General features: G+C 44.8%; 1 protein-coding gene across 1 annotated transcript in view; it reads right to left on the bottom strand.

The window, feature by feature from the left end:
- Positions 1 to 22,198, bottom strand: part of LOC309545584 (electroneutral sodium bicarbonate exchanger 1) — a 414,564-nt gene that overhangs the window by 103,813 nt on the left and 288,553 nt on the right. Inside the window, exons 6-8 of the mRNA XM_082244814.1 lie at positions 22,006 to 22,194; positions 19,553 to 19,644; positions 19,185 to 19,342 (exon numbers count right to left, since the gene is read on the bottom strand). Of these exons, the coding sequence (XP_082100940.1) occupies positions 19,185 to 19,342; positions 19,553 to 19,644; positions 22,006 to 22,194 (439 nt within the window). The remainder of the gene's footprint in view (positions 1 to 19,184; positions 19,343 to 19,552; positions 19,645 to 22,005; positions 22,195 to 22,198) is intronic.

The following is a 22,198-nucleotide window of genomic DNA, read 5'->3' as shown; positions in this document are numbered from 1 at the left end:
TCGGTTCCAGACCGCCCACCGCATATTTACTGTGGCAGGCTGGCCCTCCCGCGCGAACTCGCCAGCGGGGACTCCGATGCGCGGGGCAGGCGGCTCTGATTGCCGCCTGCTACCCGCGATCGTTTCCCGCTGAGAGAGGACGACGGTCAGGTGTTGTAAACACAGCTAACTGTTCTTCTCTCTGGAGTGATCACAGAGCCCCTGTGATCCTTCTATATAGGAACACAGATCTCTATGGTCATTTCACAAGCCATGCCTCCCCCACAGTTAGAATCACTCCCCTATGCTCACATTTAACCCCTTGATCACCACAGAGTTAACCCCTTCCCTGCCAGTGTCATGAATACAGTAACAGTGCATATTTTTAGCACTGATTACTGTAGAAATGTCACTGGTCCCCCCAAAAGTGTCACAAATGTCAGTTAGGGGTGCGATCTGTCCGCCGCAATGTCGCAGTCCCGCTAAAAATCGCAGATTGCCTCCATTACTAGCAAAAAAAAAAAACAATAAAAATGACACAAATCTTTCCTGTAGTTAGTAGACACGATAACTTTTGCGCAAACCAATCAAAATATGCTTACAAATTGGCCTAAAATGTTAAAAAATGTTAATCTTTAAATTATTATTATTTTTTGTTTTTGAGAATGTTATATAGCAGAAAGTGAAAAATTGTTTTGTTTTTTTTTTTCAGAATTGTCGCTCTTTTTTTGTTTTTATAGTGCAAAAAACAAAAATTGGTGATCAAATACCACCTAAAGAAAGCTCTATTTGTGGGGAAAAAAGGACATCAATTTTATTTGGGTACAGCATCACACAACCGCACAATTGTTAGTTAAAGCAACGCAGTGCCGAATCGCAAAAAAAAGGCCTGGTCATTAAGGGGGTAAAACCTTCCGGGGCTGAAGTGGTTAATAAAAAATTTCTATTTGTTAGCATCTCACACCACCCCTTTCTTATCTATGTATAAAATAACATGCAATAATACATTTTGTCATGAACGGACATTTTAAACAAAGAGATTGCGTCCTGTGAATCTGTTCCTGCAATTGCAGAGTTAACTTTTATTTAGAGTCTCAACCAGAAATTTCTACAACAATCGTTGCGGTTTTCTCACCAATTCTTTATGAAGGTAAGGTTTGGATGTGTGCAAAAGCCTACAGGGCCTGTGCAATACTGAGAACGCTCCACTTTTTTCTTCACTTTTAGTAACAGCTATGTACCACATTGTAATTATGTAATAAATAAACCTGCACTTAGTATGAGGTAGTGAAAATATGTGGCTGGGAGAATGAAGTGGAAGTGGAATTAGATCTCAGCGGTTACAGCCTAATAGCCTAATAGATATCAAACAATATAAAAACATTAGTAAGTAGCCTAAAGAAAGCTCTATTTGTGGGGAAAAAAGGACATCAATTTTATTTGGGTACAGCATCGCACAACCGCGCAATTTTCCGTTAAAGTAATGCAGTGCCGAATCGCAAAATATAGCCTGGTTAATAAGGGGGAAAATCTTCCGGTCCATAAGTGGTTAAACTGTATGTGCTTGTACCCGGATCTTTAAAAGACAAATCAGGGGTTAAACTGTATGTGCTTGTACCCGGATCTTTAAAAGACAAATCAGGGAACAGTGGCTTTCAGCAATTTTAGCTAATAGCATCTTCATTCTGGAAAAAATAACTGAAGATTTCTTACTACAACTTTTCCATTGTGTGATGCATAAGAACATAGATGAATGCTGGCCTTATAAAAAGCGAATTTCAGGCAAATGCAGGCAGTTTCAAGCAAAGTAAAAATGGATTTTTTGTAAAATCTTACCGTAAAATCCTTTTCTCTTAAGCTCATTGACAGACACAGTCCTCTTGATTAATATCAAATTGGGTTATACTGCCCTCTACAGGAGTAGGACACTAGGCAGAAGGAAAACGTTCTGGCCACACCTTAGGGGCAGTCCCAGAAGGTATATCCTCTCTCTCTCTCTGCTACAGGATGTTCGTTATGTCACAAAGCAGTGTCAGAGAATTTAACCCAACCCAACTCAAAAGTAGAGGGGCGGGTACTGCGTCTGTCAATGAGCTTAAGAGAAAAGGATTTTACGGTAAGATTTTACAAAAATCCATTTTTCTCTGTCGCTCATTGACAGACGCAGTCCTCTTGATTAATATCAAATTGGAACGTCCCAAAGCAGTGCCACAAATGAGGGGTGGGATAACAGAAATCAAAATTTAAATCCAGAAGGCCCAACCGGTGCCGACTAGAAGTCTTAAAGGCTCATCAAACCAAAGGATGAGACTCAACTGAAAACCCAACAGAAAAAACCCTCGAGGTAGACCAACGGTCTCCTCAAATTGCGGCCTGCAAAACCTTGCGGCCAAAAGAGGCATCCGCCAATGCCAACACATCAACTTTATAAAATTTTGTAAAGGTATGAACCGACGACCAGGTAGCCGCCTTGCAAACCTGGACCACTGACGCCTGATGGCGGAAGGCCCAGGAAGCACTAAGCGCCCGAGTGGAGTGCGCCTTAACAGGGAACGGAGGATTCCGACCCTTAATAGAATAAGCCTGTACCACCGTCTGTCTGATCCATCTGGAGATGCAGGCAACCCCTTTTTGGGGCCATCCGTGATCACAAAAAGTGAATCCGTTTTACGAAACGAGTCCGTAGTTTTCAAGTATACCCTGATTGCCCGAACCACATCCAAGGAATGTAACGCAAACTCCAGAGGATGACTGGGCTTAGGACACAAGGAAGGTAGCACAATATCTTCATTCAGATGAAACTCTGAAACCACCTTAGGAAGGAAGGATGGATTCGGACGAAGAACCACCTTATCCCTATGAACCACCAGATATGGGGAACGACAGGATAATGCGGCCAGTTCTGACACCCTGCGTGCAGAAGTAATGGCCACCAAGAAGGCCACCTTCTGGGATAACGTAAGCAAGGGAATCTCCCTGATATTTTCAAAGGGAGGTTTCTGAAGAACCGACAACGCCAAATTAAGATCCCAGGGCGGTAAGGGCGCGCGCACTGGCGGAGCCAGGTGCAGCACCCCCTGGATGAAATTCCGCACCAAGGAATGGGTAGCCAAAGGTTTCTGAAAGAAAATTGCTAACGCTGAAACCTGACCCTTGACAGTACTCAAGGCCAGCTTCTGCTCAACCCCCTGTTGCAGAAAAGCCAAGATTCGGGTCACCGAATAGGCACGTGGAGGAAATCCAAGGGATTCACACCACGCAATATAAGACTTCCATGTGCGATGATAGACTTTTCTGGAATTCGCTTTCCTTGCTTTAATTAAAGTAGGAATAACTGAAGTTGATAATCCCTTGTCCTTCAGCACCTGAGTCTCAATAGCCAGGCCGTTAAAGCCAGTGATTGTAAAGCAGGATGGAAGATCGGTCCCTGAGACCGCAGATCCTCCTTGAGAGGAAGTCTCCAAGGAGCGTCCGCGACCAGCCTGACCAAGTCGACGTACCCGGGTCGACGAGGCCAGTCCGGAGCTACCAGGATAACTGGAATTCCCTCCACCTCTATCCTGCGAAGAAGTTTCGGCAGCAACTTGAGAGGAGGGAAGACATACAGTAGCTGATACTGTCCCCACGGGGCGACCAGCGCGTCTGCTGCGTCCGCTCGAGAATCTCGGGAGCGGGCTACAAACCTCCGCACCTTCCTGTTGAGCCGAGCTGCCAACAGATCCACCTCCGGCGTGCCCCAATGAAGGCACAGCTGGTGAAATACCTCTGGATGAAGAGGCCATTCCCCTTGATCCAGAATCTGACGGCTGAGATAATCTGCCTGCTGATTTTCCACCCCCGGAGTGAATACCGCGGAGAGAGCCGGAACAAACTGTTCCGCCCAACGAAGAATGCTGGCCACTTCGATGGCCGCCAGGACACTCTAGGTGCCCCCTTGGTGATTGACCTAAGCCAAGGCCGTGGCATTGTCCGACTGGATCCAAACCGGGCTGCCCTGGAGCTGCTCGGTCCAGTAAATCAGACAAAGTCTGATCGCTCTCAGTTCCAATACATTTATCGGTAACCTGGATTCTATCGGAAGAAAAGACTTCCCCTGGCTGAGCCTCGGAGACCGAAGCCACCAGACCAGAGACTCCCTGGTCCGCTCGCTCAACCGGATCCGATTGTCCAGAGAATCGGGATTCCGATTCCATTTGAAAAGAATCTCCTTTTGGAAAATTCGGGCATGAGACTGGGCATACGGTACTGCCTCTAAGAAGGCCACCATCAGCCCCAGGATCCTCATGCAAGTCCGAGGGGAAGGCCAGTTGACGGACAGTAACATCCGAATCGTTCACTGAATCTTCCGGAGCTTCTCCGTAAGGAGACACACCCTTGCCAAGGATGTCTCCAAAGTTAGGCCCAGATAGTTCAACCTCCTGGTGGGAACTAGGAATGATCTTTGGGAAAAGTGAAGAAAATGCTGATCTGTTCAGATGGACTCCATCTTGAATTCTTGTACCCGGACAAAATGATTGAGTGCTCTTAAGTCCAGAATTGGACGCACCTTGCCCTCCTTTCTGGGTATTGTGAATAGGTTCGAATAGAACCCCTGAAAACGTTCTGCTCAAGGAACGGGAACTACCACTCCCTGTTGCATCAAGTCCATTACTGCCCCCCGCAAAGCTTTTAAGCGATCCGGGGATAGTCGAATGTTGGAAGGGAAGAATCGCACCGGTAGAAGTGATCGAAACTCGATCTTGTATCCCGACCATATGACCTTGCGAACCCCTTTGTCCGGGATTCTGGAAAGCCATGGATCCGGAAACCGGTGAAGACGTCCCCCCACCCCAGAGATGGGTGGGGGCGCACCTTCAGGTTGTATTGGTCTTATCTTCAGGTTTGGCTGAGCCGGACTTTTGTTTACCCGACCAGCGCCCTTTGAAACCCCCTGAAGGGGCTTTGGAGGGCTTCCCCTTATCGCCCGCCCCAGCGGAACGAACAAACTTTTTATGAGCGGAAAAGGAAGGTCCTCGTCTGTTATGAGGTCCTTTACCCTTAGCAGTCTGTGGCAAAAAAGTGCTCTTGCCCCCAGTGAGATCCTTTATAATCTCATCCAAGGTGGCCCCAAACAGGCGATCCCCTTGAAAAGGGAGATTAGCCAAAGCTTTTTTGGAACCTTGATCCGCCGACCAGCACTTTAACCACAACACGCGTCTGAGGACCACTGCTGAAACCGATGCACGCCCTAGCAAGGGAGTGGCGTCCAGGGCGGCGTCACAGATGAACTGTAGCCCTTGTATAATCTGTTCCAGCAAATCTGATACTGCCGGGGGGGATACTTCTCCCCTTTAGGTCACGGCGTAACAATTTGGTCCATTCTGTCAATGTTTGTGAAACTAAACCAATGGCAACCACTGGCCTAAATGTTGACCCTATCAGGGAAAAAATGGAGCGGGATTCTGCTTCCACTTTTCGATCTGCCGGATCCCTAAAGGACGGAGCGTCCTCCAACGGGATAACAGTGGCTTTATTTAGTCTGGAAATCGGTGAGTCCACCCCTGGTGGTACCGTCCATTTTTTAAGGAGGGATTCCTCAAACGGATAGCGCCTAGCAATGCGTTTGGAAATAGCAGGGGGTTCGTTTTGGACGATCCCATTCTTCTTTAATTAGATTACCAAAACATTTGGGCAAGGGAAAAACCTTCGCCATTTTGGTAGGCTTGCTGGTACCAAAGGGAATCTCAGTGTCAGCTACCTCTGCCGGTGTAACTTTAAGACTTAAGGTTTCCCAGACAGAAATGACTAGTGCATCCACCAACACTTCTTCTTGCGCTATGGCGGAGGCAGAAACGTCCTCCTCACTGTCTGAGGAGACCATACCCGAGACAGCAGCCCCAGAAGAGGGACCTGCAGCTGCAGTGACAAGCTCAGAATCCGTATCTGAAGTGTCAGATGAAATAGGGGTAGGCGGTCGCTTTCTTGCCCCCCCGTCCCTGACAGGCCACCTCCACCCGGGATACCAAAGACTCCAAAACTGCTGATAATGCATCAATCATAAGTGGGGCACTGGAGGGTCCTGCGGCCACCTCGAGGGGATCAGGTGGGGATAACAGTGTGTGGCAGGGTCCATGATTAATCCAAGACACTTGCCAGCAAACAAAAAATAATTGAAAAGAAAAATCATTTTTTTTTTGTAATCCCCCAGCGCAACAGCGCCCCTCAGTGTTACCTGCTTTGGACCCCACAGAGAGAGAGAGAGACCCCAAGGGCTCACCACCTGATGCACTGAAGGTTCTACCAACCTGCTCTCAGCGCTGTCTCTAACAGACAGGAAGTCTTTTGGATCATTTTCCCGGGTAAAGGAGGCGGCTCCGCCCCTTTACACGTCTTCCGGCGCCTCCCATGCTACTCCTCGAGGTAGCTGGTCATCTCCAAAATGGCCGCCCCCATGCCGGAGACACGAGGCTACACCAAGATGGCGGCCCCTCGCGACCTGCGGGCCCCTGTGGAAAGATGGCAGCGGCCTGCTACATCGTGCGGCCTGCGGAAGGCAGGCATCGGCCTGTGTGGCCTGCGGGAGGTGTGCGGCCTGCGGGATGATGGTGGCGGCGGATGGCGGTAGTCCAGGCAATTGCAACCTTATGTATAAGGTAGGATCATATCACCCTCTTACATTGCCATCCTAACAGTAATGCCAGCCACTGACTTCAGTCATGGTCCCTTTACAGTGCCCACTCATACAATGACTTCTGATAGTCAGCTCCCAAACCAAGCCTCCTGGTTCTTATTCACTAAATCACCCTCAAGAGGGGGATCTGTGACACCTGTTATAGGATAGAGGGGGGACCCAGGATCATGAGGGTCCGATCATCCCAGGGAGGGGCCCGCGTCCACCCACAAACCCGTCAGGGGGAGAGGGGGAACATTTTACTCACCATACCGGAACAGGCGGGCGCCAACTCCTGACAGAACCCCTCTCCACCGAGATGGGGGGGCTGTCAACCAATACGGACGCCGCAACTCAGTTTCCAACTGGTCGTCGGCGTCCCGGCGAGACGTTTAACTCGCAGGGTCAGTCCCCGTCCAGTGGGACTATGTCGCGGCCGACCCAGAGCGGAGCTAGGGCCTGCACGCGCTCGTAGGCTGACTGGGGTGACCACTGGATCTCAACATCCAGCCCGTCGCCCAGCTCCAGCATAATTGCTTGAAGATCTCACAGGAACAACTGGAGAAAAAAGCTGCCTAAAAAAAAAATTTTCTAAAAAAATCTTGCCAGGACCAAAGATCCCAGCAAGGAACTTAGGTCCTTACTCCTGACTAGACAGAAAAAAACTAACATCCTGTAGCAGAGAGAGAGAGGATATACCCTCTGGGACTGCCCCTAAGGTGTGGCCAGAACGTTTTTCTTCTGCCTAGTGTCCTACTCCTGTAGAGGGCAGTATAACCCAATTTGATATTAATCAAGAGGACTGCGTCTGTCAATGAGCGACAGAGAAAAACAGTTTCCATTACTTGAGAACTGCTGATCTTAGAAACAGTAAGAGATCCACATGGGCCTGATTTAGGAAAAGGAAATGCATATGAAATGCAGGGAGAAAAGACTATGATGATAATTGGTATGCTTGCAATAAGGGTTAACAGGTCTATGCAGATATGTACACACCCAGGGAACACAGTCCCCCTAGTGATCCACTAAAGCCCTGGTGGCCGCATGCAGCCCTCTGGCAGTTTTTTTTTGTGGCCCTTGGGCTCCCTACAGATACTAAACTGTGTTTCCCTTTTTCCCTCTTATAAAAGTGATGTCTAGTAGTCTCATGCAAGCATGTGCCCAGTCTCCACCTGTCTCTGACAGTCTCCCTCAGCATGTCCACAGTCTTTAACCATCTCTTGTATCACATCTGAAGTCACTGAACACTTCTTATATCACATCTGCAGTCTCTGACCACCTTTTGTATCATGTCTGCAGTCTCTGATCATCTCTTGTACCATGTTCACAGTCTCTGATCATCTCTTGTACCATGTCCACAGTCTCTGATCATCTCTTGTACCATGTCCACAGTCTCTAATCATCTCTTGTATCATGTCCACAGTCACCGATCATCTCTTGTATCATATCATGTCCACAGTCTCTGATCATCTCTTGTATCACATCTGAAGTCACTGAACACTTCTTATATCACATCTGCAGTCTCTGACCACCTTGTGTATCATGTCCACAGTCTCTAATCATCTCTTGTACCATGTCCACAATCTCTGATCATCTCTTGTACCATGTTTACAGTCTCTGATCATCTCTTGTACCATGTCCACAGTCTCTAATCATCTCTTGTATCATGTCCACAGTCTCCGATCATCTCTTGTATCATGTCCACAGTCTCTGATCATCTCTTGTATCATGTCCACAGTCTCTGATCATCTCTTGTATCACATCTGAAGTCACTGACCACCTTTTGTATCATGTCCACAGTCTCTAATCATCTCTTGTACCATGTCTACAATCTCTGATCATCTCTTGTACCATGTTCACAGTCTCTGATCATCTCTTGTACCATGTCCACAGTCTCCGATCATCTCTTGTATCATGTCCACAGTATCTTATCTCTTGTATCATGTCCACAATCTCTGATCATCTCTTGTATCATGTCCACAGTCTCTTATCTCTTGTACCATGTCCACAGTCTCTGATCATCTCTTGTATCATGTCCACATATCATCTCTTGTATCATGTCCACAATCTCTGATCATCTCTTGTATCATGTCCACAGTCTTGGATTATCTCTTGTATCATGTCCACAGTCTCTTATCTCTTGTACCATGTCCACAGTCTCTGATCATCTCTTGTATCATGTCCACAGTCTCTGATCATCTCTTGTATCATGTCCACAGTCTCTGATCATCTCTTGTATCATGTCCACAGTCTCTGATCATCTCTTGTATCATGTCTGCAGTCACTTACCATCTCTTGTATTAAGTCTGCAGTCACTGACCATCTCTTGTATCATGTTTGCAGTCTCTGACCATCTCTTGTATCATGTCCATAGTGACTATATCCTGCTGTGCGACTGCTGTCTCTTATGTGAACCCATTTGATTATGTCGAGGACCACACTTGAGGTCCCCCATATCAGGAAAAGTGACCACCACTGAACTAAAGAGTACACACGTATTCAATTCATATGTTGCAGCCCTAGTTTTTAATGTGTACCCAAATAATGCTGCTTTAGGAACTACACACTAAGGAATGTGAATGTTAAAATTCAACTTAAAATAAAACAAATAATAATAATAATAACATATCAAGCAGCATAATAGCTTACTAAAGGAAAATATCGGAATATGATAAAGAAAAAGTTCCAAAAGACACGTATATTATGCTGTTGGAGGAGGTGTTTATCACTGCAACCTGCATTTGCTAGCAGCATACAAAATCATGTACATGTACTTGTCATGGAAGAAGCTTGCACTTATGCCTATGCTTGCTATGTTAGACACATATGCACTGCGTTTCTTTCCTGAGCTATAGCATTTTTACTTTTAGGGTTTTTTTTTTTTTTTTTAAATCACCTACAATGATATCAGTGCACACAGCTAACCGGCACTGGGTGTGCTACACACTCCCAAAAAAACTTAATGTAGATACTTTAGGTGTATGTAGCAGGCCCAGGCCTCCTTTGCCCCTGCAGTTCTGCAATGCCATTTAGCCCTCATTCTCACTAGTGTAGTGCAACATCAGACGTCACGTCAGACTTGAGCTCATTTTTAATACATTGTCCCTCTTTGCATTTAGTGCAGCCCACTTTAATTTTAGAGCTTCTTTTTTTTATTTTTTTTAACTTCTTTTTTGCACAGGTGTCATGAATTCTTATGTGTGCATAAACACGATTTTTGCCTACCGCGTTCAGGGTGCCAATAACAATAATTTGTACCGCAAGCACAGCACAACCTGTGTTTTTCACAGGTTTTGTGGAATTGCGTACAACACATGCTACACTAGCGTAAATGCTTACAGCAACAGCCAGGACTTTTTGTTTTTTTTACACAGAAGCAGGCGTTCAGAACAATGCATGTGGTGTCAAGATGAGATACAATGAAGCAAGGTTATTATTTCTTCATTGTAGCATCTTTTATTCATTTATATTCATAGCAGATCATATAAAGAAAATATATATATAAAAAACATTTCTATTTACCCACTTACTAAATCTTAGTTAACCCTAATCAGCCCTAGTTAACTCCTTTCTATTTTATTTACAATGTTAAAATGTAACCTTTTTTACATAATTACTTGTTTCTTCCTTTAGGCTTCGTTTCCACTATTGCGGCTACAAAGTCGCGCTACTTCGAGCGTGACTTTGTAGTGTGACTTGTTTGCGGCTACTTCTGGGGACTTCAGTGCGACTTGTCCCTCATTATAGAAGGAAGTCGCACTGAAGTCGGCCCAAAAGTAGTGCAAAAACAATTTTTAAAGTCGCAGCAGTTAGAACGGGCCAAATTAAAATGAATGGCTATTGACTTGCTGTGCGACTTGACATATGTCAAGTCGCACAACAAGTCGCAATAGTGGAAACGGAGACTAATTTTTTTTTAAAAAAGTGCAAAATTGGAAAAAAAAGCCTTTATTTTATTTGTAAAATAATAGTTTAGTGCCATTGTACTTTTTTTTTTTCCACCTTTCCACTAAACAGTGCATAGAAAATAAAACATGTTTTTCAAGGCAATATTGCAAAGAGAAAGCTTTATTTGTATAAAAAAAAAAACGTAATGAAAACATAAAACTATATCACTAGGCTCACAGTTGAAATGTAGAAACAAATTATGGGGGTATTTTTTATCTGTGTCTGGTTGCGGAAATTTCCCTTCACTTCCTGTAAAGGAAGGCAAGAACAAGAACTGAGAGTAAACTTCTAAAATGTGAGTGGATTCACCTATTAAACAGCTGCTCCCCAAAATAAGTGTCCTCATGGGAAGGTTTCTTTCTATTTCTTATCTGGCGACAGCTGTTAAATTTTCAATTTCCCATCATTTTCTATTTTGATCACAATAGCCAACAGGTTAAAAAGAGAGGAGGAATATTGCCAGTGGGACACAGACAACAAAGAAAATCTGATAGGGGTTTTACCTCTTCCAAACCCTAGCAATAATGTATTAACAATGTTGGCCATGTGGAAAGCTATGTGGAATATTCAGATGATTATGATATGCTTACCACGGGCTGAGAGATTATCTGATAGAGAAGATCCTCCATGATATAATTTCTTGTCAGATGACTGTACCAACTTGTCCATCTGGTGGTGACTACTGTGATCTGGTACCACATTCTTTTTTTCTTTTTCTGACAATACTTATTTTATCTGACGGATTGGGAATGTGAATTTCCTAGTTTTTGCATTACTACCCTTCTAATCTCTCAGAAAAGAACCTTTACATGAAGAAATTATAGATTCACCTTCCTTTAAGACTGTTTATACTGGTACTGTGGGCACCCCTGTGCTCAACCTGTTCTTGAGGTGTATGATACACAGTATTGACAAATCTTGGTTTTTGTCTATTGCTTTTGGGTATGTTAAATGCAGATGTTGTTTAAGGAAAGTTGCATGTAATCCAAGATTTGTTCTTCTATCATGCATTTTTTCATGTATTGTGATACACAAAACTGTTTTGTTTGTGTGTTATTCTTCTTTACTGTAACTGATATACTCCAATAAAAACTTATTGGGAAAAAAATTGCTATGTATGCATTTTTTTTGTAATTCCTTTATTTAACCAAAGGTTGCATTGTACAAATCAAGGTATGGATGGAGCGAAAATATAATGACTTAAGTCTGTCAATTAGATACAGTAGACATCAACAGTAGGACTACAGAGACAGTACAACAAAACGTATTATATATAACATGACAAGTCAGGCGAGTAAAACTTTACCATTATGTCCTCCTGGCTAACAACTCCAAAAGTTCCAGCCTATATCGAAAAGCCCTAACATAATATTGCAAAACTGTGGTATATAGAGTAGAGAATACCAGGGTTCGCATTAGATCCCCTGGCGGGCAATTACCCCAGAGAAAATGGGGAGGATACAGTCCACTAAAGACGATCATGTACTTAAGAGCAGCAAGAAGACTGCAGAGGAGAGGATTGAAAACTAAAATGTATAAATAAACAAAAAGAGGTCTACATAATACGGATAGAGATGGGGAAGAAAAGATGGAGAAGGGAAAGTGGATGAGGAAGCACATACAGAGGAAAGAGACAAGGACTTATAGAGACATGAAAAACCATAGCAATGGATTCTCCCACCCGAGGCCTCCCAGTAGCCCTTGGAAAAATCAGCCATGTTGGGAGACCTCCTGTATATAGGCATCCATGAAAACAAAGTGTTGCCATGGTCTCCAGGTGTCATGATAGGACTCGAATATGGAGGGTAGCCATAAGGTCTTCCATGTCCCTGAGTTAGTTAATTTTAGAGAACCAGAGAGCCTTTGAAGGCAGATGCACAGACCTCCAACGCAGAGGGATACATGCCTTGGCTGCATTTAAAAGCTGGATGGTAAGAGAGATTTTGTATTTTTTAATGGGCCGTTGCGTGAAGTGCAGCAAGCACGCCCGAGGGTCGTCCGTCAGGTCAACATTGGTCAAGTGTTTGATGGTACTAGTCGCTGCTTGCCAAAATGGTTTACGTTTTGGACAATCCCAGATGTGCAACATGGTGCCCCGGCCGGCATTGCACCGCCAACACATATCAGGCAACTGTGGAAGATAACAGTGAAGGGTTGTGGGCATCCTATACCACCTTGTCAAAATCTTATAACTGGTTTCCTGGACCTTTGTAGCTATGGATGATTTAATGCGCAATCTGGAGGATCTTCTCTTTTTGAGAGTCGGTGAATTGCGTAGCAAGGTCGGATTCCCATCGAGAGAGAAAGGAGGGGGTAAATCGGGCCCCCCGGATGAATCAGGGCAGCATAGATGATAGAGAGGCTATGGTGGGTCAGTTCCCTCCTATGGCATATACATTTCAGCTCCGTAAGCTGACGCGAGATGCCTGGGAGACTAGAGCATTTACGGAGAAAGTGTCAGAGCTGGAGGCTGCACCAAAAGCCTAGAGGGGGGGGGGGGGTCTGCAGCAGAGGTAACTGCAGCAAGGGAGAGTTTACCATCCGACCCCAAGAAGTCCCAGAGATGTAAACGGCCACTGGGCACCAGATGGAGAAACTGAGGGCTCTGGAGACTGGGTCCGAATTCGGGATTGCCTAGGATAGGGATCATGGGAGAAGGTAATGGGGAGATCGAAGTGCAATGGAAAGCCTCCCTGGACACCAGTAATGTGCTTCCCAAAGTAGGGTGATTACTAAGCTCCTTCAGCAATGGCAAGGCGATCCACAGCCAACTCTTTGCCGTGTTGCCTGAGTCCTCCAACTCCATGGCCACCCAATGCTTTGCCTTGGCATGGAAATGCCAGTCAACCAACCTAGAAAGGTGAGCTGCTCTATAATAGGCCTGTATATCCGGTAGGCCCACTCCACCCCAAGCCTTTGGAAAATGGAGAAGCTGGAGCTGAAGGCATGGTTTCTGATGTGACAAAACAAACTCTCGAAACATAGTTAATGCATTTAAAAAAAGAGGAAGGCAAACGGACAGGAAGAGCCTGCATCAGGTATAGAATCCTGCGTAGCACCGTCATCTTAAGGGCACCACAGTGACCAAACCAGGTCAAAATGAGCATGTGCCAGTGACGTAGATCAGCCCGCAATCGCATAACCAGTGGGTCGAAATTGGCTACATAAAGGTCAGCAGGGTCTGAGGTAATTTTAACTCCCAAGAAGGGGATGGTATCAGTTGCCCAACGGAAGGAGTAAGAAGGACAAAGATTATCGTCCGTGACCAAGTCTAACGAGATAGGGAGGGCAGACGACCTAGAAAAGTTGATTTGAAAATAAGACAGGATGCCATAAGTACGCAGTGATCGTAACAACTTTGGTAGAGACACCAGCGGGTCAATCAAAAAGATCAGGCTGTCCGCAAAAGCAGCAACCTTATGAACCCCAGATGACTTCTGATATCCCTCAATCCCGGGGTCTGCCCAAACTGTACAAAGAAAAGGTTCTATAGAAAGAATGAAAATCAATGATGAAAAGGGGCAACCTTGGCAGGTTCCATTCGTGATCATGAAAAAGTCAGAACGCGTTTTGTTGACCTGGACAACAGCCGATGGACAAGAATAGAGGGAAGAGATCAAACTCAGCATGGAAGACCCCAGCCCAATATGCTCCAAAGTGGCACATATAAACTGCCAATTGACCCGATCAAAAGCCTTCTCCGCATCCGTAGATAGCGAGAGAAGGGGGTGGCAGGCAGTTTTGGCAGCATGGATCAGGTTCACAACCTGGATAGTGTTATCTCGTGGCTCCCGTAGAAGTACAAATCCCACCTGGTCTTGGTGAATTAGGCGGGGAATGGAATGGAGCAGCCTGTTTGCCAGAACTTTGGCAAACAACTTTAAATCCTTCTTTAGGAGGGCAATGGGACGGTAGCTACCACACTGGGAGGGGGTCGTTCCCTTTCTTAGGAATCAGGGAGATATAGGCCTCAGAGCCTCCACTGGCATAGATTGCCCTTACGTTAGAGTTAAGAGCAGATACTAAGTAGGAAGATGGAACCTCAAAGAAAGCCTTGTAATAGGAAGGGGTGTGCCCATCAGGATCGGAGGCTTTCTTAGGTTTTGAAGTGGCAAAGGCCGCCCCCAGCTCCTCCACCATTATAGGTTCCTCCAGTTCCTCCCTTACCTTGGTAGGAAGAGACGGCATACCCATGGAGGCTATATAGGATTGAATTGCCGACAATGCGTTCAGGGGGGGGGGGGGGTCAGCTGTAGAGGGATGATTGAGATTATAGAGGCCCTGGTAAAAGGAGCGGAACTCAGCCGCCATCGCAAGTGGTCAGCTTCCACCCATCACAGGCCAGAATTGAGGGGATAAAAGTTCTCGTACGAGGCCTACGTAGAGCCAAAGCCAACAATGTACCTGGTTTATTGGAAAACTCATACATGGCACGACAAGCCCAGGCCAACTTCCTGTTTTGTTTTATTGAAGAGAAGAGACCGTACCTCCTCCCGGACCTTAAGGAGATCTTGGTAAATGGAACGTGCCAGACTCACTTTGTAAGAGCATTCCAAGCTGCGCAGCTTCGACAGAAGCTCGTCAGTAAGTTGGTTTAGATCCCGTCCAATCCCCATCAACACACCCCAAACAACCAGTTTATGAGCTTCTTATAGTACCAGGGGGCTTTCAACTGAGTCACGGTTGATGGAGAAATAATCTGTCAGAGTGGCCTGCAATTCGGCAAGTGAATCAGTCGATTACAGCAATGCTTCATTTAGCCTCCAGGATGGAGGACTCAGGGAAACTGAACCAAGTGTCAGGTGGATCAGGGCATGGTCGTGAGCGAGATGACATTGATGCATGCAGATACAACTCTGGGCAGGTTTTTATGCGAGAACAAGAGATAGTTGAGACGCGAGTGTGATGGACCTGTGAAAAATAAGAATAGTTCTGCTCTTGGGGGTACAACAACCTCCAGGGATCCATCAATTGCAAAAGCTGTAAATCTGCTTTCAAACATTCTAAACAGGAATAGGACAGATGGAAGGAACCATGGGACACATCCAACTGGGGGTACATAGCAAAATTGAGGTCCCCTCTGAAGACCAGGAGCCCCTCCGAGAATTCTAAGAGCACAGAGAAAAGGTCCCACAAAAACTGGAAGTGGTCTACATTGGGGTAATAAACGTTAGCAAAAGTGACCTGCACATCCATAATCCTCCCTTTGAGTAGGATGATGTGGCCCTGAGCATCCAGCTGCACCGCATCAAGGGACCATGGCACCGACTTGGCAACCAGAATGCTGACCCCTTTGGATTTTGTAATGGGTGAGAGGCTGTGATACGCCAGTGGGAAGTCTCTATTGGTCAATTTAGGAATATTATCACTTCTGAAGTGCGTTTCTTGTAGAAAGGCGACTTGAGTTTTACTTTTCTGCAAATCGGCTAGCAACCGTGAGCATTTCTCTGAAACATTAAAGCCTTTCACATTGAGAGAGGTGACTTTAAGGTGACCCGTGGTAAAACACACTAGTAACGGATGGGCGAATCACCAAGGAGTGTAGCTTCACTAGATGGCCCCAGGTGAAAGAAGCAGAGTGCACTGAGAACTTAACGAAAGAGAGAAGGGAAAGTGGGGAATTTGGAAGAAATATAAAGGGAGGGAGGGATGGAAGGGAAATTAAAGAGGGAGTAGTCTACAAAGCAAGGACACTTGGGTTCCTAACTTAGCACCCTAGGTACTCAGACAGGTAACCGCCCTATCGGGGGGTGTCTAAAATGCATAGAAATCAAGGATGGAGATGAACGGATCTGGAACCCTAGGAGAACATGTAAAAAATCTAAACATAATAAAGCCGTTAAAATGTTGAGTGACCGGGGCATCAAGGGTAAAACAATGTTAGTTCGTGCCGCGGGCGGGAAACTGGGGCTGGATATGGCCCTAAACAATCAAGGAGAGAAAAAAAAAAAAGGGGGGGGTGGGAAATTGGTCATCCACTTCATCCAGCCCAGCAGCACCAAGACAGTAGAGTCAGGTACAACATATGTATGCCCCCCAAATAACAAGATCTTAAGCCCAAAATATGTATAAGGCCGGAGGATGGACCCCATAACCCTAGCAAAGAGGCCATCATCCCAGCCATTGAGAGCCAAGACACAAAATGACTATAACCTAAAAATCAATGGCTCTCGTGGCACCAAAAACGGGTGATCGCCGGTCCAACAACAAGGTTCGGCTCAGCACTCTCAGAAATAGGGGGAAGGGAAGGGGGACCGTCCGTAATCAATAGGTCAACACTCAACTTGTATGGTCATCAGTTGCCCCCAACCAGGGAGGGTGAGAGCACACAGACACCATCTGATCCATGCCAGCAGCGGCAGCCCCAGGCTCAGAGCACAGGAAACAGGTCAGAAGAGTCATGTCCCAAACTCCCTTAAGCCAAGAGGAAGATACAGAGGGGCCGAAATTAATAGCTAGGTGCCTCTGAGTCACCTGCCAAACGAAGCCTATGTCTAGCTAAAGGAAAGCAAGGACCAGCCAGGCCCCCTTGCTCTCTCCTCTTCTTTAGAAAGGTGCCCAGGGCTGTCGCATGTAGCAATAAATGAGAATAACGTAGCAATGACAAACAAAAAAGGCATATAAAGGCAGCAATATCAATAACGGAGTGGACAGGGCCAGGATAGCTGAAAAATAAGGAATGGTAATGAGATTAAGTCAAACATGGCAGATTTTACAGGAGGTAAACCTCGTTGAGTCAGTCTTCTGACATAGCCGGCGTGGATCTGCGAGGCTCAAGAGTGACTGCAGCGAATCCATTGTGGTCTTGGTGCGGACAAGGTGAAGGCCTCCGGAGCATAGCAGAAGGTCAAACCAGTTGGGGACTGCTACGACGTTTTTTTTTGAGAAAACTGAATAAGGCAGGCAAGTGTTCAAGAGAACGCAGGTAGAACAAAGTCCCCTGTTTCTTCACAATAAGATGGAAGGGATGACCCCAGCAATAGGTTTCGTCAGCATCACGTATGACCTCAAGCAGCAGGTGTAGCACCCCCATGGCCAAAGTGTGCCTGGATACATCTGGGTAAACTCGGATAGGGGCCCGGTCAAAGTCAATAGGGCATTTGACCCAAGCTTGGCGTAGGATCTCTTTATTTATGGTACAGAAATGGACCCTAGAAAGGCCCAAATGCCTCCTGAGATGATGAGGATGTGCGAGGGCCTTGCACCCTATGGATGCGGTCCAGTTTAAGTTCAGCTGTAGGTGGTTTCCCAGCAATTGGTTGAGGATTGACACCACTGTGGTGAGCAGGTCTGGGCCCATGGTGGCCCCAGCAATCCCTCTAAGGCGCAAACTGTTACGCCAATTACAGTTTTTGCCATCATCCATCCGCAACTGGATATCAATAAAATGGAGGAGGAGTGCCTGTTGGTCAGGCTCTAGGGCAGAGAGCCGAGTGTCTGTAGAGGTGGAAGCTGCCTCAAGGTCTGTCACTCTCTCCTCAACATTATCTACTTCCTTGCGAATGTCATGTAGATCCCTTGAGAGTGCATTTACAATAGAGGCAGCCATTTTCTGAAGGTCCTGTTTCGTTGGGAAATCTGCCATGATCTCTGGAATGGCCCCCTCATTGTGGCTGTCAAGGCCCTGTGTCATGTCAGACCGAGTCGTGGAGTCTGCCTGCGGAATCTCCGGTAATTTGACCAGTGAGGCCGGCCGAGGTAGAGCTGCTACTGTGTCCACCTGAGCATAAGCCTGAGTAAGTGAAGCCTTCTTAGATGAAGCCTGGTTGGTGGAGCTGGTGCACGGCAGGGCCATCTTGGAAAATACCACAGGAGAAGAGACCAGGTGCTGGCGGAAGAAATAGTGGGTGATTTTGCATCCCTTAGTCTCCTCGACTGTCAGTGGAAGTCTCCGGTCCCAAGACTTGAAAGGTAAGCAGAGCAGCGTGTTTCTGCAGGCTGTTCCCCATCCTGGACCGCGCAGAGCTCCGAAATAAGCGTCCTCACTCCGCCATCACTAGGACACGCCCCCTATGTATGCATTTTAACACAGTTTTAATCCTGCATAAAATGCAAGTGCAAAATAGCTAACAAATGTCCCATAGCCCTAAAAAAACATTATAGTAAATCCATTGTTTATTTTAGCTGACATATCTTTGGATGCTGATGGTACACTTCTTAACAAACAAAACACATTTACTTAGGGAGCATAATTTAGAATGTATGAAGAAATGAGAAATGCAGAAGTGTTACCCATTGCAACTGAATCCTAAAAGAAGACCAGCTAATAACAGAATTTGAATGGGTAACATGTTGTTTTTTTTCATTGTGCCTATACTTACCTTCTACAAAGAAATAATAGTAACGCAAACAATATAACTATAACAATGTTAATGTTAAGCAGTTGCATTATGTGGGCTTAGACTAGCTGCCAGGCTGTTAAGCATCTCAGAACCAAGGAAACCAGAGAAGAGTTTCAGAATCTTTTGTGTGCATCAAATCACAAGCTATATGCAATGGTCATTAGTGATCTAAGTTTAAAATTATTTTGTGAATATTAATAATGTTCCTTGCAATGACAAACTAGAACAAAAAATTATCTATTCACACAATATTTAGTCCATCTTACCTAGTTGGTATTGGGACTTCTGTCAGTCCAGTGAGGAGAACTGCTGGAGATAGGCGAACAAATGCTACGATGGGTCGTTCTAGAAAATCCAGTTCTCCAACAAGGACATTAGAGGCTTCTGCTCCAGTGGGAATTTTTTTCATGAAGTGAAGATCCACCTTAAAACACAATGACAATCCATATTTTTCTGCAGTACTCCATCAACATCTTTGCTTGCAGCAATACAAAAGTATACTAACCCGAGTGGCTCTCGTTTATGTATCCCACACTTCAATATTCTCTTCCTTACCCTATTCTCTATTCCCCTGTGCTTCTGGGTACGTCTGATATTAATGGAATCTACAAATACTATGAGAGATAATACCAACCTTACTGAGATCAACAGCACTGCTGTTGTCGTGACTTCCTCCATTTTTTACTTCTAATGTAGAGGGAGTAGGTTGAGGAAACACTGATAGACCTGTAAGATAAATTACTAGCTTCACTTGATTTAATGGTGCTGATATTGTAAAAGTATTTCAGTATGTAAAGATGCATTTATTTCTTTTTTGTAAGGTAAGGAAAAGCAGCTTGAGAAATCACAAGAAAACAAAGTATTGTTTTTATTTCATACTAGGACACACACTGGGGGGGGGTTTTGTCAAAACTGTTGTGCATGGCAACCAATCAGCTTTTACCTTAAGCTTGTTCAGTTAAATGGATAATGGTTGTAAACCCTTATATACCCAATGAAGTGACTAGACTCAGGTGATACACAGAGATAAAAAAAAAAAATCCTCCTACATAAGTTGTATCTGTTTATCTACATCCGTCTTTCCCCTACTTCCAAAGTGCTGAATTTACACAGGATCTCAGGAAGCTGAAGCTACATCAGTGAGGGGAGCTCTGAGAGCTGATTGGAGGGAAGGAACCTACCCGCTTCAAATAGCACACAGGAACAGAGCTAAGGCTGTCAATCAGCTGGAGATCCCTCACCGGTCACCATTTTTCTCTTGGTGTCAGAAAACTTCTCAAAAGAGACTCATGCAGATAGCAGAGGAACAGAGCAGCAGACAGAAACGACACTTAGTGCTCTGGCTTAAGACAAGTTCACACTATAGAGGGATATGCTTCGTTCAGATTGTATGTCTGAGGTTTACAAGCACTTTAAGCTTTGAAATTAAAAGATAGAAGCTGACTGGCTGCCATGCACAGCTGCTCCTGATTCTGGCTGCTTCAGTTTTGATACATTTCCCCCATTGCCCTTTTCAATGCAGTTGTCATTATTAAAAGGTAAACACTTAGTCATTCTAAAGACTCATACAATTTTTAAGAGAGCAAAATACATTAACCACCACTCATTTCAGATACTGAAGATGTGGAAAGGGGTAATTCTCCGCAAAAGAAGGACAGCACAAGCAACACTGGTGCTGTAGTGATAATAAATCAGATACTGAAAATGCTATAATAATGTGAGAATTGACAACTATAGTTTTCTAATATAAATTATACTTACAAAAACTTTAAGGATGACTTTGGCCTAAAACAGAAAAAATTGCTGCCACCTAGCACCAGGTGATTGCATAATACTGAATTCTGTGCAAGAATATCAGGATTATTAAGAGGCAGTCAAATGAGCCACGAAGATGCGAGAAGTTTCCAAACTCAACAAAAACTCAACAAGAACTTAACACGCTTACAGAAGTCCGATCTGTGAAAAATACATTCTTAATGCCTGCCATAGCACATCAAGTCTCATGTTATAATATGTCAGTTGTTAAAGCTGTCACTGTTTGGATAAGAACTTTCAAATTCCAGCTGTCATCTTTTAGGTCAGATAAAAAAATTGACTTGTAGCTTTGTGAAAGTAGAACAAGATATCTTTGAGCAAGGTGAGATGAAAACAACCAAAAACCATTCCAATAAAGTAGTTTGAAGCACCACAGAGCCTTCCTAAAACACAAGGCATCTACATGTTTCACTTCCATCCCATTTATTAAAGAGATTAATATAATGGTCAGAGCAATGCAAACCATTGCTTTATGTTCCAGGTCCAGCTGTTTATCCAGAACCCCTAGTCCAGTGATGGCGAACCTTGGCACCCCAGATGTTTTGGAACTACATTTCCCATGATGCTCAACTACACTGCAGAGTGCATGAGCATCATGGGAAATGTAGTTCCAAAACATCTGGGGTGCCAAGGTCCACCATCACTGCCCTAGTCTATAGTACACAGATACAGCCTAGTTTTAGCACGAAAAAGTATAACCTACCAAGTTATGGTAAAGTTGGCCAAAGGAAACTAAAACATCGTATCTGTGCTTTAAACCAGTGTTTCTGGATCTACAGTTGGCATTGGGATATTACATAATAAATTGCATGGCACTGCCCATCGTCCTAAAGTAACTGATAAACCCCTTTTTTGGGAATTTCTTGTAGTGCTGTCTTGGGGCCTACCAACCTCCCTTGGGTGATCAAGTGTGGAAGATCCCTTTACACAGGGGCCAGTTATGATTATTAAATTATAAAAATGTATCATACAGTATGTTAATTTTATAAAATGAAATCAGTACGTATAGTTAAATGCATTATCTGTGCCACCTGGTAGTTGGATACAGTTATAGAAAACCTCCAATGAGAATTTATTAAAATGAGAAAATGTGTAATTTACATTTTAAGCTAATAGACATAATTTTATTTATCAGTGGTACATACCCCAAGAGAGCTGTTTTATTGGGCAGAGTAAATGAAGATGGAACAATAGGTATAAAAACAGTGCCCCCCCACCTGAGGTCTCCTGACACTTTATGGACACAGCCAGTATGTTTTAAAAGAAACTTACTATTTTTGTCTAGTAAATGAGGCTCTGACTGCTTCTTTCCAACCTCTGCAAAGGAGCGCACCATAGGAATAAGATTGTTGCGTTTCTTCTCTATTTGATGGTGATGTTTCTTCAGCAGTGCTTCCTTCACCTTGACTCGGATATTATCTCCTAACTCCCCAGCAGAATCCTGGTGGTCCAAGATCAAGTCTGC

The sequence above is a fragment of the Pelophylax lessonae genome (genome assembly GCF_965119305.1).
Source record: "Pelophylax lessonae genome assembly, chromosome: 2".
NCBI lineage: Eukaryota > Metazoa > Chordata > Amphibia > Anura > Ranidae > Pelophylax > Pelophylax lessonae.
Note: the sequence above shows the minus strand (reverse complement) of the source record. Positions and strands in the feature narration are given on the sequence as shown.